Source organism: Sciurus vulgaris (assembly GCF_902686455.1).
Source record: "Sciurus vulgaris genome assembly, chromosome: 12".
Taxonomy (NCBI): domain Eukaryota; kingdom Metazoa; phylum Chordata; class Mammalia; order Rodentia; family Sciuridae; genus Sciurus; species Sciurus vulgaris.
This window is the reverse complement of record NC_136473.1, coordinates 30,403,064-30,429,809: the sequence shown is the minus strand read 5'-3', so window position 1 is coordinate 30,429,809 and position 26,746 is coordinate 30,403,064. Positions and strand designations below refer to the sequence as shown.

At 36.8% G+C, this 26,746-nt stretch overlaps 1 protein-coding gene across 2 annotated transcripts in view; it reads right to left on the bottom strand.

Moving 5' to 3' along the window:
* The window catches only part of ITGA8 (integrin subunit alpha 8), a 232,611-nt gene that overhangs the window by 177,543 nt on the left and 28,322 nt on the right, over window positions 1–26,746 (bottom strand). For both annotated transcript variants that reach the window (XM_079108168.1, XM_079108169.1), the window contains exons 3-7: window positions 20,005–20,105; window positions 16,181–16,304; window positions 10,618–10,679; window positions 9,472–9,517; window positions 5,399–5,524 (exon numbers count right to left, since the gene is read on the bottom strand). In XM_079108168.1, the coding sequence (XP_078964294.1) occupies window positions 5,399–5,524; window positions 9,472–9,517; window positions 10,618–10,679; window positions 16,181–16,304; window positions 20,005–20,105 (459 nt within the window). The remainder of the gene's footprint in view (window positions 1–5,398; window positions 5,525–9,471; window positions 9,518–10,617; window positions 10,680–16,180; window positions 16,305–20,004; window positions 20,106–26,746) is intronic.

Genomic DNA, 26,746 nt, shown 5'->3' with positions numbered 1-26,746 from the left:
GTTGGAGAAGGCAGTCAATTAAAAACTAGAATCAATTAAATGGCATAATAGGATAAAATAAATGTTGCAGAAGAAAGTTAAATGATGAATTGATAGGGGAGTGTTGGAGTTAGGATGGGGAAGGAAATGCAGTTTATTAGGGTAGTCAAGAGAGACTCAGTGACTAGGTAATACTGGAGCAAAGACTGAAGAAAAGGAAGAAATAATTATTGTAGATTCTGGGGAGAGTCTGTTCTAGTTACAGGGACATCAAGGGCAAAGGCCTTCAGGTGGGAGTGTGTTTGGAGTTACTCAAAGAACAGCAAGTTGACCAAAGTGACTTGATTAGAGCCAGTGAGGGGTAATGGGAACAAGAGATGAGGACAGATTTGAGGCCAATGAATGGAGCCTTTTAGGTCATTGTAAAGGCTGGGTTATAGGCTGAAGGAGTAGGGAAGTCACTGGAGAAAAGAATTTCATGATCTAACTTCTGTTTCTGAAATTGTACTTTGATTTCTGGATTTAGGACAGACTGCAGGAGGGCATGGGTGAAGCAGGGAGACCGACCGGAAGCTCATGCAGCAATAATGGTGTGAGATAATGGAAACTTGGATCAGAGTAGAAGATATGCAGGAGGAAAGAAGTGAAAGAAGTGGTCTGGTTCTGGTTCTATTTTGAAGATTTCGTTAGCAGGATTTGATTATGGATTGGATATGGTGAGAGAGCACTTGGCTGACTTTCAAGGTATCTGACTTGAGCAATTTAGAGGAAGGCCCTGCCATTAGGTTGCCCTGGGAGGGTAACAATGGGGGACTGCACCTCTGTCTGCGGGAATGGCAGGCCTTCAGTACCAGCACATCAAGTTTGGGATAGCAGCTACTCCATTAGAGATAGAGTAGGAAGCTGGATCCATGAGCCTGGAAATCAGCCTAAGCTGGAGAAATGAGGATTAGGAGAGTACCAAGAGAGAACTCGAATTCTGTAGAAACAGTTCGTGGATTTAGTCCTGGGTCACTCCAGTGATGGTGAGGGAAATGAAAGAGTTTCCAGGGCCCTGGAGGGAAGCCAAGTGAAGAGACGAGAAGGAAGGGATTCTTGGCCACCTGGTGCTCCTGAGGTACAAGGAAGATGAGCCATATGAGGCCCCTGGTTCACTGGACAAGATCAGAAAGAAGCACAGATCAACAGGCAGGGGCTGAGGAGAAAGGCACTGAGGAACTGACACACAGAGAATTCAGGAGGGGAAAAGTGACAATTCTTTCAAAGCAGAAAAAATAGAGGTGTAAGCTGTAGCTGCAGGGAAAGTGGGACAAGTGGATTTTTTTAAAATGGGAGAAATAACAATATGATTGTATGCTAGTGAGAATGACGCAGGAGAAAGGAAAGAAATGATTCTACAAGAGATACAAAAGCAGGAATGGCTGGAGTCCCATCTCTGAAGCCGACAGCAAAAGGGGCCAAGCAGAGGGGTTAGCTGGAGAGAGCATGCAAATAGTCTACCTACAGCAACAGGAGGGAGAGTGAGGTGTGCTCTTGAAGAACAAGATAAGGTTCTCGTCAAGGAAGCTTCTAGCACTTGTAGTACACAGTCAGTTTCAGTCATCTTTTTTTTTTGGAGGGTATTAATTAAATCCTCCTGACACTGAGAACAAACCACAATCTAATATAATGGAATCGACTGATTTCAGGGTCAGACTTGTCAACTTCGGAAGCTTCAGGGGGATTATGTCATTTGAGATGCAGGGCAACCACTACTTCTCATATCCCACAAACTTTAAAATCTTGTTCCCAAAAACTCAACTGTTGTAACCCAGTAACTTTGGAATCTGCAACCTCCCATGACCACACTACTAAGGAGCTATTAAATGAAATGTTGACTAAAGATGTTTATAATCATTTGGTAAATGATTAGGACAGTTTAATTACTGGGGTCAGAGGCAAATTAGAACTGTCACTCAACTACACAAATTTTCACTTGGAAAATAGGGACTTTTCTTAGATTTGTTCTAATAACTCATGGTGAAACCTTCAGAAGGTTCTTAATATCAGCAATATGCCAGGAAAAATTTAGGTCTTTGACCTGGAAATTTGTGAACAGTGAGAAGCAGAAAGGAGACTAGCATTCATTGAAAGTCTTCTCTTAAATAAGCAATATACCATGTGATTTATCATATTTCCCTCATTTAACCCCTAAGGAGGAGGGATTGATATCCTATTTTGATAGGGAAATTGAGGCTTAGAGATTCAGTCACTGGAGAGGTCTAGTTGGTGAATAGGAGAAATCAAGAATTGTCAAGTCAATATTCTTCCTACCATATCCAATTACTTTCTTGATACGGGTCAAGTTCAGATCACTTTCTTGGGTCTTAGCTCACCACATTCGATTCCAAAATAAGATCAGAGGTTTTAAATCTTTTTTGAGTCATGAACACATTTGAAATTAAAAGAAACTTATTCATCCTCTCAAGAGAAAAATTCAAATACATATAAACTTTGCATATACATAATTCTTAAGAACTCAAAACCAGTGAAGCCCATCCATGAACCACTCAATGGTCCAAAGATTCCATATTAAAAACCCTTCATCTAGAGGACACCAATCTGTTTTCATAGCATTCTAAGTCCCTTGTGTCCAACTAAGTGGATATGGACAGCCTTGGATTCATAATGGCCTAGTGAAGTGATTGTAGTATGCTTTCATAGAAATTTTATTTTAGATATGCTTAGAATTTGATACATTTTCTAAATATTCCCGAGATCCAATAGAAAATCACAATTATTTTCTACCACCTTCCTGAGAAAGTGCTGATGTGCATCAATCACTAATTTCCTTGGGTCAGAACTGAGTACTATATTGGAGGGTTTTTCAATAAGTGTCTTAATTCCATGATAAAAAAAAAAAAAAAAGAAAAGAAAATCACATTGGGCATAGTGGTGCATGCCTGTAAACCCAGTGACTCGGGAGGCTGAGTCAGGAGGATTTTGAGTTTGAGGCCAGCCTCAACAACGAGCAACTTAGTGAGACCCCGTCTCAAACTAAATAATAAAAAGGACTTGGCTGTAGCTTAGTGGTAAAGCACCCCTGGGTTCAATTCCCAGTAACAAAAAAAAAAAAAAAGAGAGAGAGAGAGAAAGAAAAAAAAAAAAGAAAAAGAAAACAGAAAAAAAAAAAAAAGAAAGAAAAAGAAAAGAAAAAAGCATGAATCTTGCTTTCAAGGAGCTAGATGAAACAGCCAGGGTGGTAGTTAACTTTGCTTGCTTTCTCCCTTCCTTTCTTTTTGTTTTGTTTTGCAGATCACAAGCATAACTGGATTATATTTATTCCTCTGCTTAAACCATTCCTGGCTTCTCCCATGAGTTCTGCATAAATTCTAGAATCTTTTTCATGACCTACAAGACCCTACATGATCTGGACCCTGTCACCCATTCTCTAAACCAATTTTATTTTCATTATTAGTATCAAAGTCCAGCCAGTCAAAATTAATTCCTTGAAAATTCCAATCTTTTACACACTTTAGAAAGCAAAATTGGCTTTTATCACAATATTTCACACAATTTCAAATTATGTATTCTGTGTTCATCAGCATCTATCAACACCAGGAGATGGAAAACTCTGAGATTAAGAACCATTTGTTCACCTCTGCATGTCCCACACTAACACACAGCACACACACACCACACACACACACACACACACACACACCCACAAAGCTCCATGAATGAATGGCAAATGCTATAGGAGAGAGAACAGCAAGATAACATAGGAGTTTACAGAAGAAGGTTAAGGAAGGATTTCTGGAGAAGACATCATCTGAAATTGGCTTAAAAGAGATAAATAAATAAAAGCACTTAGCCAACAGAAGATGGGGATGGATACAGGATTAGAGGACCTGAAAACAGACCCAACAGCCAAAGCAAAGAACAGAGGACAGGAGAATACATGTCACATATGAGAACAGGCATTAATTTGTGCTGTTATTTGGGACTGCACACGTCCAAAGGGAAAGAGAGAAATAATGTTGGCATGAGCTATAGGAGTCAGATGGAGAGACCATCTTATACATGTGCAATATAATATCTTAGCTAAAATAAAAGAGGGATCTTAATTTCTCAAATTTGATCTGTTGCTAATAGCATGACTATTGTCTAATTCATTTAATAATTTGTATATTTTTCATGCATAACATAGGATGACTGCCCTAATTTTGTTGCTTAAGGTTTATATCAATTCCTATGAAATTATTGAGACTGAAAATGCTATAATAATACATATATATTTTCCACAAAATATTATCATATATATTTGGGGTTCCATTTATATACATGGTGTATAGCAAAGAAAGCATATTTATAAAAGAACTTTTCATGTCATTTTACCTATTCTTCATGCTTTTAGAATGACTTAAGTTCAGTGATTTCTCTCACCTTGCTGAGAGTCTCCCTGTGAATTCTCCAGCAGCAACTGAGTATCCTGTTTAAAAAAAAAAAGAAATAACCTGTAATCAGACTAAATAAGATAATCTAGGAAGAAATGAAAAAATACTATAGTACTTCTTATTCAGAAATCTTTATCAACATTATGAAATAAAAGCTAATGGTTTAATAAAGGGGAAAAGCAATTCACACTACTCTCAATACTTTCATACTAAGTCCTAGATGCACTGACATTATGTAGAAACATGGCAAAAAAATCAGATTCTGAAGTCAATTTTCAAAGCATGAACACTTCATCAATCTTTAAGTGTAAGTGGCAGCTGTTACATGGTAAGAGTTGCTGATTCATCATGATGAGGCACGATACTCTGAAAAATTTCTTTTTGCTCAAGTTTAACTACTTCTGATCATCAACAAGTCCTGCTTCCTAATTCCTTTAGTAATTGCTTTTCACAAATTTCACTTAGCTCCAAAAAGGAGGTACTAGCTGTTCCTATAAACATAACTACCATTTCTAATTTTTCAAACAAGATGCCACTAGAATCCAAAGGTGGGAAAGAGTAGTCATGGAATGATGTTGTGTGGGTTGCATATGATAAAGTTTGAAAACATTATAGCAGCTGGAAAATCTCTTGTTGCTGATCTAGATACTCGATAGGGCCACCACCATGTAGTCCCTGTAGCATCAGTAGCAGCCCTGATGGCGTCTACTATCAGCACACTATTTTGTATGCAAAAGACTATTATGGATCCTACAGAATAGTTGCACAAAAACAAACAAAATAGCTGCTCAAATTATGTAAATATACAACATGACTTAAAAAAGGTAGTTGTATTTAAAGAGAAAAGCTAAGCATCTACTCTAAACTAATAAGGAAAAAAAACTTATATAAGATGACTCATGACATCAAATCAGTGGAATTCGCCTCTACTTTTAATCTGCTTGTCCTTTGAGAAAAAAAATATGTAAAGCAATGGATCTCACCAAGGTAACTATCATCATAGGAAGCTGGAGCCACTTCTGTCTGCTTTTCTCCTGCCAGTTTCCTTAGAATATCCTTGAATGAGTAATTTGCGATAATATCTGCAATACTGGCGGTGATCACTTGACCTGTTTTAAACAAATTAATATGTTAACTGAATGAATGCAAGAGGCAGGCCCTCAGCAAACCCAGAAACCACACGCTCCCTTGAAAGTGAGCATGGAATTGCTTGCATTCTTGATGATAAACTTTCCATACTGCCACTAGAACTGAGAGATAGAGTTGATTATAGCTGCACAGAAGACCAGAGATGAACAACAACGTTTTATGTCTTCCTGCTGCTTCCAGCATACATATTCCCTTCACCTTTAATTTACATAATTAAATTTTTTATTCTAGAATATTCTAGCTAGAAGGAAACTTTGAAATCATCTAATCTAATCTAACTTCTTATAAACGGGGAAAATGAGGCTCAAAGCCTTTGAATGCATTCTCTAAGTTCACATGATTTTGCAAGTAGGATATCTGGCATGACGACCAAGGTCTCCTTTGGCGTTCTAACAAGATTTTTTGTAATCCTGTGAAGTATAGATGGAGTATTAAATCTAAATTACTTATATTCAATAGACTGTAAACATATCACTTAAGTTAAAGAAAGGAATTACATGATCAGTGAGTCGTTTGCTTTTAATACTGAAATATATTGAGAAAGCATAAATGATGACAGTAGGAAGCATCTAGGTTCAATGAGATTCAGAATTTTAGCAATAAAGGAATCCAACATTGATACGATAAGAAGTTCTGCTAATCTCTCCCAAATAAAGACTCTTGAAAGTCTCAAAATATGAAGTATTGGGGTATGTGAGAATATAAAAGATAGCAATTTTCCACTATAGTTTCTATGCATTCACATCTTTTATGGACATCTAGAGCAAAAGTGTGATCACAAGCTCTTTGGAAGAAAACTAGAGAAATGCTTTCAAAAGACTAATATTTAACATCAATTTTGAAGCCAAATTATTCTTCAGAAACTCACACATAAAAGTTCCCACAATATTTCTGTTTGAAATCCAAAAGAAAAAAAGAAAAAATAAAACTTTCAAACGATCTCATACACATCCCCAAGTCACCAGGACTGAAATGACTGTTCTGCTATTAGACAATGGTGTTTACACATGAATTTATGAACAATATCTGTAGAGTTTGCCAATTTACTTTGCATTAAAGCTCTATAACCCCTTCCCTTCCTCCCACAGACATACTGCCTTTGCTTTTTTCCTTCAGCTGCTTCTATAAACATAATCTTAAACCTTTATAAAAATGAATTATATATCTCAGACAAATATTTCTATGCCCTTGCCAGAACTGATTTACACCAAATAATTTGTATTAGACATTTCCCCAACTTAAACAAAGGAATGGATTATGCAAAATTAACCAAGTGAATTAGAAGATAATCTTTGGAAAATAAACATAATTTTTATATCTATCTCTTGCAAAACATATAATGTTGTTCAGTTTGCAAAATAACCTTTAAAGACCATAATGTTAATTTTGAATATTCACTATTACATGTGTGTGAATTAAGCTTAAGAGCAATTTCATATAAAATTTTATCATAAACTCATCTTCCTGGATCTTTCCCATTGGCTTTTAAATATTATCAGGTCTCTTCCATTAAAAAAAAAAAAAGTATTCCTCATCTATTCATCTGTCTCACATTCTACTCTAATTTTATCCTGAACTTTATGGCCAAGATTTAGACTAAATTCTCTGTATTCTTCAGTCATTACCAGTATGCAAGTGACATAAGGTAATCTTTTACCCACAATATCTTCCTAGAACTTAAGACTTGATTTCTAAATACTTAAGTGAAAAACTTTTGGATGGTCCGATGTTTCTATATTCGACATAACCAAAAGCAAACTCAACACCTTCTCTTTCCAACTCCTTCCAAATCTGTGCTCTTTCAATGTTCTGTAACTCAACGAGTAGTACCTACCCACAACCTTTCAGTTGCAGGAGTTAGTAACATATTCTTTTTTTTCTTAATTTTTTTATTTGTTCTACATGACAGAATACATTTATACATTTTGATAGATCATACATAAATGGAGAGTAATCTCACATTTTTCTGATTATACATTCTTCTTCCCCTCACCACTATACATTCAATCTATCATTTAAGCTATTTACTTTGCCTTCAGGGTAAAGTATCTTGTAAATTTTCCCTTTTTTGGGGGTGGGGCAGGTAGCAACTGAACCCAGGGCACTCAACCACTGAGCCACATCCCCAGGCCTTTATTATTTTTATTTGAGATAGAGTCTCGCTAAGTTGCCAAGGACCTCACTAAGTTGCTGAGGCTGGACTTCAACTTGCCATCCTCCTGCCTTAACCTCCTGAGCTGGGATTTCAGGCATGTGCCACCATGCCTGGCAATTTTTTCCTCCTTTTCAATATATACATCTCTATTCTTAAGGAGCAAACATGTCCACCTGAAACCTATAGATAGTTGAACTTAGAAACTTAGAGTTAGCTTATAACTTTATAACAATCTTATGACTAGTTTGCTAATATTTCACTTTGGCCAACTTCCAATCAGCTTTCCATATTGTAGCCAGAGTGATGGTCTTAAAAAATGAATTTGATCATAGCATGCCATGCATAAAATTCTCCAGCACTTTCCCGTTTTTCTCAGGATAAATACCACCTCCCTACTCCAGCTAAACCCACCCTTTTATACTCTCTAAACCCACCAGCGGTGTCTTGTTTGTAGGACAGTGACAATGCTGTTTACCTTGGCCTGCAAGTCCTCCGTGGTGGGAAGGACTACTCCATACATCTCTGGCAGCTCTTACTCTACTCTCTTAATCCTAGTCACCTTGACTCTCCTCTGTTCTCACCTGCACTGTTCTCTTTTATGCTGTGGGACAATTGCCAATAGTCCTTCCTCTCTTCACCTATGTAACTCCTACTTTAAGTTTCAAATCTCAGTTCAGGGTTGCTTGCTTCCAAATTAGTTGATCTTTGGGCTGCTGGCCTATGCAGAACATTTATAAGAATTAGAAGAGCCAGGTGCCATGGCTCATGCCTGTAATCCCAGTGGCTCAGGAGGCTGAGGCAGGAGGTGACAAGTTCAAGGCCAGCCTCAGTAGCCTACCAAGGACCTAAGCAATTTAGTGAGAACTTGTCTAAAACTAAAAAAATAAAAAGGGCTGGGGATGTGGCTTAGTGGTTAAGTGCCCCCGAGTTCAATTCCCAATAACACACACACAAAAACAACAAAGGCCAAATGTTTCCTCTGATAAGTGGATGCTGATACATAATAGGGGAAGGGATAAGGAAGAATGGATGAACATTGGATTGTGTAGAGGGAAATGAGAGGAAGGGAGGGGTTTGGGGGAAGGAAAGCTGGTGGAATGAGACAAACATCATTACCCTATGTACATGTATGATTACACAAATGGTGTGACTCTATATCACGCACAACCAGAGAAATGAAAAGTTGTACTCCATTTGTGTACAATGAATCAAAATGCATTTCTGCTGTCATGTACAACTAAATAGAACAAACAAACAAAAAAGATTAGAGGGAGTCATCCTATTTGGGTAGGTGCTGTCTTGCACCTGATCAGAATATAAAGCTCACCTATTGCAGGCATCATGTAAAAGCCTCCTATATTTTCATGGCCCCATCATCACATCCCTTTCTTTCACCGTGTATGTCATGGCTGGAGTTTCTTAGGTGCTCATGTTACTATTCAATTGATGCCTGGATCTTTCCCCAGGTATTAACCTCTGTGAAGGTAATACCATGTCTGTTTTCACGTATTATTGTATTCCCAGTGTTTAACACAAAACCTGGCGTGGTTTCAGGAAGTTCTTGGGGGAGAAATGAATTGTTAAGTTGCAAGAATATCTTAAAATAGCATTTCTTCAACAAAGTACAAATCATAAGATGCTTTAATGAATAAACTATGAATAGGGATATAATATTAATGTAATCAAAAGTCAACAGTTGACTCCTTACTAGTAATGACAAATGTGCTTTTCTCCTCTCCTAACAGAACATACCTTGCCAGTAAAAACTTCCAGGTCCTCCTACAATGAGATCTCCATTCTGCAAACAGAAGCAGCAACAGGAACAATGGAAAAGAAACACTGAAAAAATTTTAAAGGGTGATAAATCACTACTAATAAGCACTGCTCTAACAATTTGTTCTCATTAAAAGATGATTTTTCAAAGAGGTTCTTGTATCAGAGGCATGCAAGTCATTTTCTTTCCTTTTTAAATTTCTTTTCAATTACTTATTATGTCATCATATTAAATAATTTTAATTTGACTCAGGTAAGATGAACTCTCTCCCTTGAGAATATATAAATTCAGTTTTTTGGCACTGCCTCTGATAAACAAAACATCTGCATGTTAAATGCTATACAATTTAGCAGGCTTTTGAAAAACCTTGGTGATAAAAGGAAAATTCTGTCCTGATTTTTTTCAAGGTCTCAGTAATGACTGCTTTATTTTCTCATATATCTGCAAGTCCACCCCCTTCTCAGAAGAGAAAGCAAACCCTCCAGACTAGAAAATATAAATATGTTTTCATCTGCTTACAGTCCCACTTTTGGTACCCTAAATCTGTAACTCCCAGTGGGGAAAAAACAAAACAAAACAAAAAAGCAATGACAGAAAATACAACGAACAGACAAACAACATATGTCCATGAAAAATTTCTACTGTATTTCTATTTCAAAACCATAGAATTTTTGTCCTCAAGTATTTGTACTAGACATCTCTGTTTCTAATTTTGTGAAAGGATATGTGAATTTTCATATGTTTAAACAAATCAGTCACAGCTAAGAGATAAAATAATTTATAGATTCTTCTGATCATTCAGAAACACATTTTTTTCCTGAGTTTTTGAGATTTTCATTTACAAACAATTGCTACAGGGATAGGAAAGAAGATGGTTGCTTTTCCTGGTATTCATATACATATGTCATTTTATGTGGTTATATCAGTAGATTGTCATGTGCATAGATTCCTTTATAGAAATAAAGAGCCAACTGAAAAAAATCTTAAGAAGTTGCCAGAGTTGGATACACAGGTTCCTAAGGTTCATTGGCTGTTGCAATTGTGGAGGGGCATGGGAGGGAAAGACAGTTAAAGAGCAACAAACCACATGCAATATTAGAAACTGCAAGACTAAAAGAATTCACCTTATAAAAATCCAGACTAAATCCTGCTTGGCAGTAACCTTGGCCTTCAGGATCTGCATTGCCTGGAAGGATCAAGATATACAACTGTTATAACATCATAATTTCTAAGATATATTTAATACCCAGTTCAAGATATTTTGTTTTCTCTATAGACTTCTCAACCTAAAATGATTAATATGTGCTTTAATCTAAAAATTCATTCCAAGTAATTTATTAACTATGTTTCCATGTATTTTCTTATTCTCAAATATCATTGTGGTTCTATAGTAAGAGCAATAGGAATAATATCTTTTTGGATCTACTGCTCACATAGAGTACTATTCTACATTTAGGGAATACACCAAAAACAAGAGTTAAACTGGGTTTTACAAATCATGTTCATTGGAAGAAATAAAATTTCTACCCTTGGACTGTGTTTCAAATTGCCCATGTAGCAGTAAGGTCTCATCTTTGCCTGCTCCTTCTCATAGATCTGCCACTCCTAACAGAAATACCTGGAGAAAGACCACCTGTGTTCTTGCTTTCGGCTGGAAGAACACCAAAAAAAGATTTCCATTTTTGTGCTTTTCATTAAGAACTGAACTTAAGATTATTCTATGTTTAGATAAATTGGTAAATTCCATTTCTGATTGCAATGACTCACAGGGACATTGCAATGCTGATGTTCACGAAAGAGACACTCTAGGAATGGTATGTTTTGTATTCTGTTCAGTGTTATTCACAAACAGAATGTCCAAAAAGATCTCATTGTACACTTTTGAAAATTATATGCAGACCAGCAGAAGGATTCCAATAATTTTGTTATCAAAAGTCTTTATGACATTAAGATTAGAAATGTACTGCTTATTCACTTGTACTTTAAAAGTTTCTGTAACTTCTAAAGTGCTTAAATTATAGCCAACATGTAGTGAAGTAGGGGAAATCTTAAGAGTTAATATAGCTAGATATGGGCTGGGCGTGGTGGCACCTGCCTGTAATCCCAGTGGCTCAGGAGGTTGAGGCAGGAGTATCACAAGTTCAAGCCAGCCTCAGCAAAAGCAAGGTGCTAAGTAACTCAGTGAGGCTCCCTTTCTAAATAAAATGCAAAATAGGGCTGGGAATGCGGCTCAGTGAGGAGTGTCCCTGAGTTCAATCCCCGGTACCCCCTCTCAAAAAAAAAAAAAAAAAAAAAAAAGTGTGTGTGTGTGTGTGTGTGTGTGTGTGTGTGTGTGTAGCTAGATATAAACATGCTATTAATTACTTGTTGTTTTTCTTTTTTCTTTTTCTTTTTTTAATCAAGAATGTTCCAGAATGGAAACTGAAATGAGAGGGCAGGAAAGGAAACTCACATCATCACAGGAAACACTCATAGGTTGGATGTGTGCCTGTTCCAGAAGCTTTCTGAAATGGATCTGGTCCTTCCAGCTTTTCCTAGACTGTCCTCCTTTTTTTTTTTTTTTCCCTGCCTTTGGTCAGTACTTAGCTAATTTTAGCACTGTCATCATCAGTTCTTCCAGATGCTCTCTCTCTCTCTTTTTGATTTAAAAAAAAATTTGTTTACATTTAAAAATTTTCTACCTCATACAACATATTGTGACATAATTATTTACTTCTTCTATAACCTTATTTTGTGACTTATGGTTATGAATTTTATTAAGTTCCCTAAAAGTTCATTTATATAACCTCAGGGTACTAGTTTTCTAGACAGTCATAGGTATAAGTATTCATACATATCTAGAAGTACATGTGAATGCATGATATACTACTATGTGAATCTACATGTGTTAAAATCAATATACTTAATAATGTATTCTTAAATACACAAAAAAGTTTGTTTTTCATTATAATTATACACAATTGTGGGGTTCATTATGACTTATTCATTCACAGCACATAATTTGATCAACTTCATTCCCAGGTACCTCCCTCTTTTCCCTACCCCACTCCCTCGTTCTGATCCTCTTTCTCTACTCTCCTGATTTCCCTTCTGTGTCTTTTTAAAATTGGATGCATAAACCTTTTTTAAAAAATCAACTCTTAATACTGTAAAGTATTCAACAGAAAAGGAACATGATCATTCTTTGAAGTTATTTTGCTTTAAAACAAGAAACTGAAAAAGATGAAGAGAAAAACCCTAATTTTTTAAAAAATTCATTGAGAAAATAACCAACTTCAAATGTTTATTTTGAGTGGCAATTGGAGTAACGTGTGAAGTTCTTTCCTCCACAAAGCCATTTCTTTTTTCTTGTTGAATTATGATTTATTATAAGAGCTGAAGGCATCCTTCTTCCTGGAATTTCAGAATGTCTCTGAACTTTTTAATTATGTCCCAGTGAAATCTGGAATGTGAGGATGGATACTCTTCATTTGATGCTAGTTTTTGGCATCCAAAGTAAAATGGGAGTGTGTGTCAACTCTTCTCACTGGGATGGTGAATAACCATAAGAGCTGAAGACACCACATTAATATGAAGAAATAGGTTAGTTCCCACATTGCTCACAGTCACGGAGTGGGCTTGTGGTGCAGAATGAACCAGAAGTGCTTCTTTAAATTCTCTTTTGAAAATAATATTGCTGATGTTCCTGTTCTGTGATATTGGCCATATGCTCATGAACAAGCTGGCTTTGTGTTAATGAACTGTGAATTTCTTAGCCCTGACAGGAAGTTTGCTCTTTGGATGATTTAAAGAGGAAGAAGTACAAGTAGGAAAAGGGAGTCCCTGAGGATGTGAAAACTGTGGGTTCTATCAGAGTCCAAAACATTCTTGGCCATTTACTCAGCCATTCTGCAACTCAGCTCACGCTCTGTTTTGCCTTTGTTGGCTATTCTTCTACTTATGAAAATAAAGAATAAATAAATCGGCACCAGAAAGGAGCTCAAGATGTGAGTGTCTATAACTTACAGTTAAATAGTGCTTCAAACCCACACTGACACTTGTGTCCCACAAGGCTAGATTCATACAAAATGTGAGATGGACAGGTGTAAGCTATGATGAAACAAGAAGCTTTTGGGCTTAACACTGACCTCTTACCAAACCCAAGAGCCAAGCACCTGGAATGGAAGGTGAGCCTGCCAGGCTCTTTTTTTTTTTTTTAAATTAATTAATTTTTTTTTTATTGTAAACAAATGGGATACATGTTGTTCCTCTGTACATGGAGTAAAGGTGTACCATTTGTGTAATCATAAATTTACATAGAGTAATGTTGTTTGATTCATTCTGTTATTTTTTCCCTTCCCCCCACCCCCTCCCCCCCCCCTTTTCCCTCTATACAGTCCTTCCTTCCTCCATTCTTACCACCCTCCTTATCCCTAACCCTAAACCTAACCCTAACCCTAATTCTAACCCTAACACTAATCCCTCCCACCCCCCATTATGGGTCATCATCTACTTATCAGAGATATCATTCGCCCTTTGGGATTTTGAGATTGGCTTATCTCACTTAGCATGATATTCTTCAATTTCATCCATTTGCCTGCAAATGCCATAATTTTACCATTCTTCATGGCTGAGTAACATTCCATTGTATATATATGCCACAGTTTCTTTATCCATTCATCAATTGAAGGACATCTAGGTTGGTTCCACAATCTGGCTATGGTGAATTGAGCAGCTATGAACATTGATGTGGCTGTATCTCTGTAGTATGCTGATTTTAAGTCCTTTGGGTATAGGCCAAGGAGTGGGGTAGCTGGGTCAAATGGTGGTTCCATTCCAAGGTGAGCCCACCAGCCTCTTCTTGATGATGGCCTGTGCCTGGGAAATTCCTCCCCTCCCCGCCCCAACTGCCACTTGCTAAAAGAATTCTTCCCTATCATTGAGTCTAAAGAGCTCCCTCCCTTCTTCTTGTCCCCCCAGGCCGAGATCACTCCTCTCTCTCTTGCCTTGCTATGTTTTTTTGGTATCATTTTTCCCCACCTGATATTATATTTGAATTTATTTAGTTACCTGTGTGTTGTCTGTCTCTCCCACTGGAGAGGCAATTGCTTGGACACAAGGGTTTGTTTTTCTCTTATTTTTTGATGAATTCCCTAAATGTAGGGGGTTAGTGCTAATGTATTCAATACATGTGTTGAATGAATAATGAAATCTTGTTATCTACAAAGAACCTTCATAACACTGTTTAAAATAAAGTCCTTATTCCACAGACTATTTATTCAGCTAACATTTAGAAAATTATAATCTTTACCCTGTCCAAATCCTCATCAAAACCCTTCAGGGTTAAAAATAAATTCCACTTTCAGTTTTTAGAGGTGTAAAATTTGGTGACCTCTCTCTTAACTCTCTAATGTCCCTGATACATTAATTGTCTTAATTATTTTATTTCTGATATTTGCTCTTTTCTTTGATATTATCTTGATATTATTTTTATTTCTGATCTTATCTTGGCTAGATTAATCATGAATTTTATTTTATTTTTTGTACTAGGGATTGAACACAGGGGACTCTTCCATTAAGCTACATCACCAGTTCTTTTCATTGATTATTTTGAGAGAAATGCTCACTAAGTTCCCCAAAATCTTATATTTTAAAAATATTTATGCAAAGTGAGAAACATTTGCTTGAGTTAAACTAACTTTGGATTGAGTTTTTTAAAAAACCCAAATCCTGACATCAATTTCTAGAAAATTCTTTCCAGAGACATTTTCCTCCCTCCAATGTTGTTTGCTGAATTATTGAGAATAAGAATCAAAATCCATTGTTTGCTTGTCCACAAATCTCACTGATCTACTTGCCACTTGGAAAAATAGAGGAGTTCCCCAAAAGACTCTAAGCAGATAATCAGTCAATCTATCCATACATACAGGGCTGGGGACAAAGCTCAGTTGGTAGAGTGCTTGCCTCACAAACACAAGGCCCTGAGTTCATTCCCCAGCACTGCAAAAAAAAAAAAAAAAAAAAAAAGAAAGAAAAAGAAAAAAAGAAAAAAAAAAATCTATCCATCCATCATGCCATCTCAAGAGACCTGGAATATTCTACAAAATAAAGGGGTTCAACAGCAATGCCTCCAAAATGGCACTCACAGTCTTGCTTTAAAAGATGCTTTGTTGGACGATTCCTAGAACGGCCAGAAGAGATTTGGACTCTAAGTGTACAACGTCTTTTTTGGGGGAAAAAAATGGGGTAGATTCAACACCTTAAGGAGAAAAGTGTCCGCCAATCAAAGCAACAGCCCCTGAGAACACAGGCTAGACGGAATGCTGATGGCGAGTTGGGCCCAGCATGCTGACCAACACCACTCTTCCCATTAACAAGCAGAGTGGGCCACCAGTGTTTTTTCGAATACAATGTGTGAATTTTAAGTGGTAACTGACAGTTTCAGACCTAAAACAGGGAACCAATCAATTCCACGCATAATATCTAAAAACTGAATTTCCAAAAACAGTAAAGAATCAGCCTAATTCTGAAACTTGGCCTTCCTATCACAGCAAGACATCCTGCAAAGCTGTCAATAATCTATGCCTTCTTCTCTTTACCCCATAATGTTATAATGTATCATTGGTGTTTTGAACTTACCTGCCCTTCTATCTATAATACAAAAGCCATTGAGCTAGAGTTCAGTTTCGAGGGACAAACATAACTTACTATTCCGACAAGGGGAGTACTCAGCATAGGCACTGAAATTCTGAATTGCCACGTAGCAAGTGCCAACTGGGTCTTTTTCTGGTGTTGGTTTAAGAGTTCTCCAGTGATATAAAGGAGCACAGGCCTATGAAACATCAAAGAAAATAAACATATTTCTGATATAGTTTCCTTTTTTTCCCCACATTTTCATTGGTGCATGATAATTGTACATATCGATGGAATTTGTTGTTACATATTCACACATGCATACAATATTACAATAATATTTGGCCAATATCACTTCTCAGCACTTCCCCCTTCTCTCCTGGAAGTAGTTTTCTTATACAACAGCTTGACTTGAATTATCAATTCATGTACTAAAAATTAGGACCTACTATTCTAAATTGTCAGGTGAATTAATTGGCCTTCATTATCCTAGTGAGCACCTTGGTTGACAGAGTTAATTAAACTTTCAAACTTACTTTTTAAGATTATACACAACAACTGCCAAACATTAAACATACGAAGAAATGAGCCCTCCTCCACAGAATTTTAGTTAAATAAAAGTAACCTGGCAAAATAAAATTACTTCCTAAGAGCAAAGAACTCACATTTTCTTTTTGTTTCCTTATTTTTAATTGAACCTACATGAAAGCAAATGATCATTCAAACGGTGAATGAATCACTGTGATGTCTTAAAATGAGGAGTTCCTCTCTTTGTTTAGTTGTCATCTTTTTAAAAAATGACTTCCAAATCAAAGAATGCATGAAAGTTTATAAACCTCTGTTTTGTGGATTGCCTGAGTTGCTTCTTACGAATTTTTAAATAATGACTTTCCATCTAGACATAATACCTCCTTATCACAGTGTTTTGGGCTTTATTTTCACTTAGTGTTTTTTTATGCACAGCAAAACTGAAGGTAAGAGACAGTATCTTCCACCTGTTTTAGCAATTTTATAAGAAGTAATCAAAAAGTCATTCAGAAAGTACATGTTAATGACCTATAAGCATTTCCAAGGTATCAACATTGAATGTGAACTAATTCAATGCTCTGACTCTGCTTATTATGGAGAAATTTATTCAGATAAACTCTAAAGGCCACAGACCACCTTTCTGAAAGAAGCAAGTTATCGGGGCTAGGGATATAGCTCAGTTGGTAGAGTGCTTGCCTTGCATGCACAAGGCCCTGGGTTTAATCCCCAGCACCGCAAAAAAATAAAAAATAAAAAATAAAAGAGGCAAGTTATCCAAGCCATTCCATAAATGCAGTCTCAATTCTAAGAAGGCAAAACCCCAAAGGATTAGAAATGAAATGTTCATGCTTATTTCCAGCTAATCTATAAAGTGGTAAATTAGATAAGGGTGCATGTTATACATTTGCTCACACACTGGAGCCTCTTTTGGAATTTATTTAACTGATACTAGCATTTAACATAGAGTTTTGCATCTAAGTGTTTCTTAATAAATGCATGTTGAGTTACATTAAATGCATACCCACTAGATAGAAACTGAAGCATAATTTTACAATATTAAAATATTATGCATTAGTTATCATATCTTAGTTTTTATGATATCTAATTTGTCATATTAGAAACTTATTTGATGCCTCACCCACATCTTCTAATTTTAGGAATGGTCCTCTGGAGAATATAAGATATATTTATTATACTCTACCTTATGGTGCTGTTTCTAGGAATAAATTGTGGTGAAAAGATAGACCTGCCTTTGAATTATCTTATGTAATATTAGGGATTTTACCAACAAAAATTAATTTAAACAACAGTAAGAAAAATGTGATTTATTTTTTTAAATGACATGCTCTGGTTTCTTCCTCAGAATTTAGATTCTGATGAGAGCATGTTCTTTAAAAGGATAGAAATGAAATCCACTTTAACTAATATTAATGTTGCTAGGAATGAGAGAGGCAGTAAATGTGTACAAAACATAGGCAACTTTTTTGACTTCTGTTTTGCTAACTTGAATCAATTGTCCAAGTCTCATCTCTAAGGACACAGAACTGCAGAATCCTAGAAGGTGGAGCTACTAGTCTATCTTCTAATTTGATAAGAAGTGCAGACATTCAGATTTTAAAGTCATCTTCTGCTTCTTAATGTATCCTTCACACTCTAGTCCAATACATAACTACTTTTAGCAAAGACAAACCATATTCTCAAGTCAATCACCTTTCTGCAACTTTGGCTGTGTGGTTTTGCCTTTCTATACAGTATGAAGTCTTGCCCAGTGCCCCCAAAGTTTCCAAGGCCTCTAGGCTCCCTTGTCTTAGGGCACTGTCAGTTACCTGGTTAATAAATTCAATGCAAAGTATGAATGGTGAAACACAGGGGGAGTCTGGGCAGTGAGAGTCACCTGTAGGCCTGATAGTATCCAGTCCTTCACTGATGTCCATTCTAAAAGGTTACTACAGATGATAAAGATATAATCTCTCTATATATCTGCTTAGTTTCACTTATATGATATGTTTAGGTTTTGACCTAAACCTAATATGTATACCCATGGTACATGGGTATTCTGTAGGCAGCATTTTTTATAATCAATTATTTTTTATTGCTAGTTGTTACTTTTAATAATTGATCACAGGGTAGAATTTAATTCTTCATTCTGCTAAGTTTCAACACTCAAATGAAAGAAAAGACTAACAGGAAATACACTTTGCACTATCTATTTTTCATCACATAATTTAAAAAATGTAAGCATATAAAAAATAAAACATTCTTAATATGAACACATTATTGTTTTTTCAATAGTTTTGGAGGTTCTTGCAAATATTGAATAAATTACATGCTACAGATAAAATTTCAAGACTCAAAAAAGTAAAGTGCCCAAAAGATATTTTGAATCCCAAATAGTAGTTAGAATGGACTTAGTTTTTCAATGGTAATTCTCATAAGCCATGTATCACTAAAGAATTTTTAAAAAGATCTTATCAATTCTAAAAGAAAACTATATAAATGCAAATACAATTCTATAGGGGGTGCATTATAAATGCTGGATTTTGAACTAAAGAAGACTATATTTTGCACTTCCCCTATTTATATCAAAATCTTTTGGGGGAGGTTAACCACAGGCTAAATAAAACTAGCCATCTCTTTAGGCATTTATTCTTACTAAACTATAATTCAAATAGGTTTAAACAAATTCTAAAATGCAGAGTTATTTCTGTATTGTTGTAGAGAAATTAAAACCAACAGGTTAAAAAATCACTAACCTAAAGAATCTTTCAGATTAATTCAGTGGTTACTTATTTCTCAACAATTTAGACATGTATTATTGTTTACAACAATAAGAGAATAAGAATCATAGTCGTAATTTTTAAAACAAAAAGATATCTATTTGAGAGTTTCCACTATAAGAGCATTAATGAGATCATAAAATCAGGTAGTTAGTAGTTTCTAAAATTATTATGTTAAAGAAAGCTTGACTTTTATTCTAAAAAGAATCAGTGATACTGCATTAGATTGTTTAACACCCCTAAAGGAGTGTTCTTGTTTTTCTGGTCAAATTTAAGACATCTTTAAATCTTAATCAATAAACTACTTACGTCCTGAATAATTAACTCCTACTTCTTCATATTTCTTAGTTATTTTTGAAACATTTGAAAGTATCTAACTGTTCTTTTGGGAAATAAGCTTCATTTCCTATAGATATAAACACTCAATTAGATTGTTTAATCTTAAGCACTGAATTTCTTTAGGAAGTCAATAACTTTGCCTTTGAAAGTCTAATATGTTCCTGGGTAAAGGGATTTTTCTAAATATGAGCATTACAACATGTCAGTGCACCTGTCATTCCAAAGCAACACCACAATCACACATTTGGTACTCACCACAACTTTTCCTTTGTGAGCTTTCACTGTTGCTCCAAACCATTGATTCGATTTAAACTCTATAGGTTCTTTGGTCCCGTTAACTCTGATCTTTCTGTTGTCTGACAAGGAGGATATAAATTATTAATAATTTGTAAAATTTGGTATCCCGTTAAAATACACAGTAATAAATTTGTGCGTTCAAATATTAGAACTAATACCAATTTTTCTTAAACTTTTCCAAAAAACTGAATAGGAGAGAATATTTCCAAGGGCCAACAATATCTTGATAACAAAATCAGACAAGAACACTACCAGAGAAGAATTATAGGCCAATATCCATGGTGAGCAGAGATGCAAAAATTCTGAACAAAATACTAGTAACTCGAATTCAATAGCACATTAAAAAGACCATTCTCCATGATCAAGTGAGATTTATCCCTATGATGCAAGGGATAAGGTTTCAAAATATGCAAAACAATAAACATGGTACATCACATCGATAGAATGAAAAAAAAACATAATCATCTCAGTAGGTGCAGGAAAAAACATTTGACAACATTGATTCTTTCATGATAACAATTTTCAACATGATAGTTATTAAAGGACCATAATTCAACACAATAAATGCTATTTATCACAAGCCCATAGTTAACATCATACTCAATGGTGAAAAGTTGAAGGAACAAGATAAGGATATTCACTCTTGCCACTTCTATTCAACAGAGTATTAGAAGTCCTAACCAGAGCAATTGGACAAGAAAAAGAAATAAAATGCATTTAAGTCAGAAAAGAAGAAATTAACTCATCTCTGTTTTCAGAAAAAAATGGTCTTCTATACAGAAAACCCTAAAGACTCTACCAAAAAACAAAAAAACTGTTAGACATAATAATTGAATTCAGTAAAATTGCAGAATACAAATTAACATACAAAAATCAGCATTCCTATACACTAACAATGAACTATATGAAAGTAAAATCAAGAAAACAATATCAGTGAAAATAGCATTAAAATACTTTGAAATAAACTTAATGAAGACATGAAAGATCTGTACATTGAAGACCATGAAAAACTGATAAAAGAAACTGAGGAAGACAAAAATAAATGGAAAGTTATCCTGTGGTCATGAAGTAAAAGGAATAAATATTGTTAAAATGGCCATGATATCCAAAGCAATCTATAGATTTAATACAAGCCCTATTAAAATTTCAATGACACTTTTGCAGAAATAGAAAAACAATCATAAAATTTGTATTGAACTACAAAAGACAGCAAATAGCTAAATCAATCCTAAACAAAGAGAACAAAGCTATAGGCATCACACTATATGACTTTAAAATACAGTATACTGCAAAGCTATAGTAATCAAAATAACATAGTTCTTACATAAAAACAGGTACAAGGACCAGTGGAACAGAATAGAGAGCCCATAAGTAAATCCAAGAACTTAAAGTCAACAAATCTTCAACAAAGATGACAAAAACACACAATAGGTAATGAATAGCCTCTTCAATAAGTGATCTTGGGACAACTGGATATCTACATGCAGAAGAACCCTTACCTTACCCCATATTCAAAAATCAACTCAAAATGGATTAAAGACTGAAATGGAAGACTTGAAACTGTAAAACTATTAGAAGTAAACATGGAGGAATAATTTTTTGATATTGGTCTTGGTAAATATTTTTTGGACATGACCCCAAACACATAGGCAACAAAAGCAAAAATAGGAAAATGGGATTGCATCGAATTACAAAGCTTCTACACTGCAAAGAAAACAACCAATAGAGTTAAGAGACAATTTATAGAATGGAAGAAAATGGGTGAATATCTTAAGTATATAGGGAATTCAAGCAACTCAATAGCAAGAAAACAAATAATTCAATCATAATCTAAGCAAAGGACCTGAATAGATATTTCTCAAAAGAAAGTGGTGATCTGTAACCCTAGATGCTCAGAAGACTGAGACAGGAGGACTGCAAGCTCAAAGCCAGCCTCAGCAACAGTAAGGCACTAAGCAATTCAGTGAGACCCTGCCTCTAAAAAAATAAAAAATAGGGCTGGGGATGTGGCTCAATGGTTGATTTTCCCTGAGTTCAATCTCTGGTACAAAAAAAAAGAAAGAAAGAATGAATGAATGAAAAAGCAAATGGTGAACAAGAATATGAAACGAAATGCTCAACATCACACTGATCATCAGGGAAATGCAAATTGATGTCATTCGATAAGTGTCCACCAATGGAGGAATAGATAAAGAAAATGTGCCATATATACACTTGGGATACCATTTAACTATTTTTTCTTGGTACTGGGGATTGAACTCAGGAGTGCTTGATCACTTAGCCACATCCCCAGCCCTATTTTATATTTTATTTAGAGACAGGGTCTCACTGAGATACTTAGTGCCTCACTGTTGCTGAGGCTGGCTTTGAACATGAGATCCTCCTGCCTCAGCTTCTATTAAAACAACTCTAAGATTTTATTTTACTTTAATTAGAATAGGTATTATCAAGAACACAAACAATAATAGGTATTGACATGGATGTGGGGAAAAAGGCACACTTGTACATTACTGATGAAGTTGCAAATTGGTGCAGTCACTCTGGAAAGCAGTGTGGAGAATCCTCAGAAAACTTGGAATGGACCCACCTTTTGACCCAGTTATCCCACTCCTCTGTTTTTACCCAAAGGACTTAAAATCAGCATACTACAGAGATACAGCCACATCAATGTTTATAGCAGCTCAGTTCACAATAGCTAGATTATGGATCCAACCTAGATGCCCTTCAACAGATGAATGGATAAAGAAACTGTAGCATATATACACAATGGAATATTATTCAGCCATAAAGAAGAATAATATTATAGCATTTGCAAACAAATGGATGGAATTGGAGAATATCATGCTAAGTGAAATAAGCCAATCCTGAAAAATCAAAGACCAAATGTTTTCCCTGATAAATGGATGATGATATAAAATGGGGGTTAGTGGCGGGGAGTGAGAGAAGAATGGAGATTACGTAGAGAGAAATGAGAGGGAGGAGTTATGAAAAATGGTGGAATGAGACAGACATCATTACCCTATGTACATGTATACACAAATGGTATGAATCTACATCATGCACAACCATAGAAATGAAATGATGTACCCCATCTGTGTACAATGTATCAAAATGCAGTCTGTAAAAATTCTAAAAAAATAAATAATTAAATTTTAAAAATAATGTGAGAAAAAAAAGAAAGGGAATTATGTTATACGTGGTAACTTAGATGAACTGGAGGTACATCATATTATGCAACATAAGCCAGACACAAACAGACAAATAGTGCATGATCTTGTTTATGTGTGGAATGTAAAAATATTTCTGTTGAAATAACAGAAGCAGAGAGTAGAAAGATGTTAGTCAAAGGGTAAAAAGTTTGTTAGGAGGAATTGTATTGCATGTGACAATAGTTACTATAATGTATACTTGAAAATTGCCAAGAGAGTAGTCGATGTTCTCACCTCAACACAAATAAAAGGTAACCATATTAGATGATGCCTAGATTAACTAGCTTGATTTAATTGTTCCCCAGTATATACATCAATCAAAACCTCTCATTGTATGCTATAAATCTATACAATTTTTATTTGTTGATTTAAAATATACTTAAAACTAATTTTCATACAGAAGGGGGATTTCTCTTTAAGTCCAAGGTAGAGGATGACTTTCGTTACGTAATTACCAAATGAAAATATGTACGTGACATTTCACAATTTCAAAAAGTATTTCCTCTTGTTTTATATTCTCGAGCTAACCATACCTTAAACTTAATGTGGACTCTGGTAGTCTTGAATCTTCTCTTCCATTATTGATTTGATTTAGATAGAAGGCCAATTAATTTTAACTGCTCTAGAGAATTCCAAATCTTTTTCAAAAGTAAAACAGGTCAGATTCTCTCTGGTCTGAAAAGCATGCAGTTTTTCAGCATGGGATAGCTGGAGCAGCATCAAGGACGCCAAGGTCTTGGTGTTTAACTAAGTAATGGGTCCACACAGCCCCAGACATTACACTCCAACACGATGTTCACACACTTCACAGCACGAGAGGAGCTAGCTGAGGAGCAACTCCTCCCAATCACAACCCACTTGCAGTCTTGATCAAAGGCGGATGTCTTCATTCCCTGTTGGTTCCCCAGCCACTCACTCCCCTCATGCCTCTAACTGCAGTGTCCTAATGGGAGCTTCATTAATCAACAGTAAATGAGTTTAAGACATTGGTCCTAGCTGGGCGCAGTGGCACACGCCTGTAATCCCGGCCGCTCAGGAGACTGAGGTAGGAGGATTGCAAATTTAAGGCCAACCTTAGCAACTTAGCAAGGCCCTAAGCAAATCAGAGAGACTCTGTCTCTAAATAAAATGCAACAATAGAGCTGGGGATATGGCTCAGTGGTTAAGTGCCCCTGGGTTTAACCTGGTGCAAAAAGAAAAAAGAAAGAAAAGACATTGGTACTAGTTCATCTTATTTATATGTCTCTTTTCATATGTATTTTATTGTTCTTCCTTGACTCCATAAATACATTAGAAAATGAACTTTTGACTCCTATTAAGGCCCAAATACACATCATTAAACCTTTGAGAATAAATTATGTATGTTCAATCTTACCCTATAATTAATATTTTGATATCTTTATAGAAAATAATGGATTTCCTTTTAAAAGTTGTATGCTTTTGATCTGGAAATTTATAAAAAAAACAAGTTCTGAATATCTGCACAATACTGGCAAAGAACAAGGGCATCTTACACCTTCCATCTAAAATGGAAAACATAGACATTTCTATTTGTGTCCAGGCAGCTTGGACAATTGTAGAACTCAGAGGCAAAGGATCTTGCCACTACTAACTGGGTAGCCACTAGCAATTCATTGATGTTTTGGAGTTTTAACATCTTCTGTAAACTGAGGCTGAGCATACCTCCCCCCACTCCTGTATAGGTGCCATAAGTCACTAAGGTCACAGGAGGTAAATGAACGTGGGAGTTCTTTATAAACTGGAAAGTCACATATTGCAGAAATCTCATAACAATACACCTGGGATCAAAGATGGCAGACTAGAGGGTGACTGCATCTCCAGTGCTTCAGAACCCAGGATTCAAGAAGGGGAGGCATTGAGAGCCTCGGACTAAAATAGAGCTACGAGGTGAGCCTCCCCCACCCGGTGAAGCGCTGCCCAGGCGGCAGGCCCAGATTTGGGTGGCTTATTAGAGTAGGGCAGAGCAGCTAGAGTCCACCCCAGGCGGCCCTGCGTGCTCTCCAGTGGTGGGCTCCTCCCACAGGACCAGATTCTCCAGCATCTCAGAGCAGGCCCCCCAGTGAGAGCCTTTCTGCACAGAACCAAGCTTCAAGTCCCTGAACCAGGGCGGTGAGTTCCTGCCCACAGGTTGCTTCAGGGACCAGGAGAGGGCAGCCAGGGACTTCCCCAACAGCCCGCAGCGCGGCCCCCTCTGGCAGGAAGTGCATTTCCAGGCTAGCTTCTCGGAGCAGACCACCCAGTGAGAGCCTTTCTACACAGAGCCAGCCACAAGTCCCCAAGCCAGCAGTGACCTCCGGCCTGCAAGCCTCTGGGACCAGAGCAAGGCAGGCAGAGACCTCTCCAGGCGGACCGGCCCCCTGGCCCCCCCAGCCGCAGGCTTTTTCCCCCGGGCGATCCAAGATGGCGGACTAGAGGGTGACTCCATCTCCAGTCGCTCCAGAACCCAGGATTCAAGAAGGGGAGGCATTGAGAGACTCGGACTAAAATAGAGCCACGGGGTGAGTCTCCCCTGCCAAGGGGTGAGTTTCCCCCCTCCGGTGAAGCGCTGCCCGGGTGGCAGGCCCGGATTTGGGTGTCTTATTAGAGTAGGGCAGGGCAGCTAGAGTCTTCCCCAGGCAGCTCTGTGGACTTCAGCGGTGGGCTCCTCCCACAGGGCCAGATTCTCCAGCAAGTCGGAGCAGGCTCCCCAGTGAGAGCTTTTCTGCACAGAACCAAGCTTCAAATCCTAAAACCAGGGAGGCAAGTTCCTGCCCGCAGGTTGCTTAGGGACCAGGGCAGGGCAGCCAGGGACTTCCGCAAGCAGCTGGCAGCCCGGACCACTCCAGCGAGAAGCGCCTTTCCAGGCTAGCTTCTCGGAGCAGGCCACCCAGTGAGAGCCTATCCTCACAGAGCCAGCTCCAAGTCCTGCAACCAGTAGCGGGCTAGGGGCAGCTTTCCTTGGAAGCACTGCATTATCAAGTTACTCCAAGACTTCAGGCTACTGAAGGCAGGAAGGTGATACACTGGAAATCTACAGGGACAATATAAGCCAATAGAAGAATTCTGCAATATCACAAAGTCCCACTGACATCTGACCAATATGAGAAAACAAGGGAAGAAAATGTCCCAAACAAACCTAGACACTATATCAATGAAACCCAATGACAGCACAGCAGAAGAAATGTCAGAAGGGGAGTTCAGAATGTACATAATTAAAACAATCAGGGAACCAAACAAGGAGATGAAAGAGCAAATGCAGGCATTAAATGATCGCACCAATCAACAGTTAAAGGAGCAAATACGGGAAGCAAGAGATCATTTCAATAAAGGGTTAGAGATATTGAAAAAAACAAACAGAAATCCTTGAAATGAAGGAAACAATAAACCAAGTTAAAAACTCCATAGAAAGCATAACCAATAGGATAGAACACCTGGAACACAGAACCTCAGATATTGAAGACAAAATATTTAATCTTGAAAACAAAGTTGAC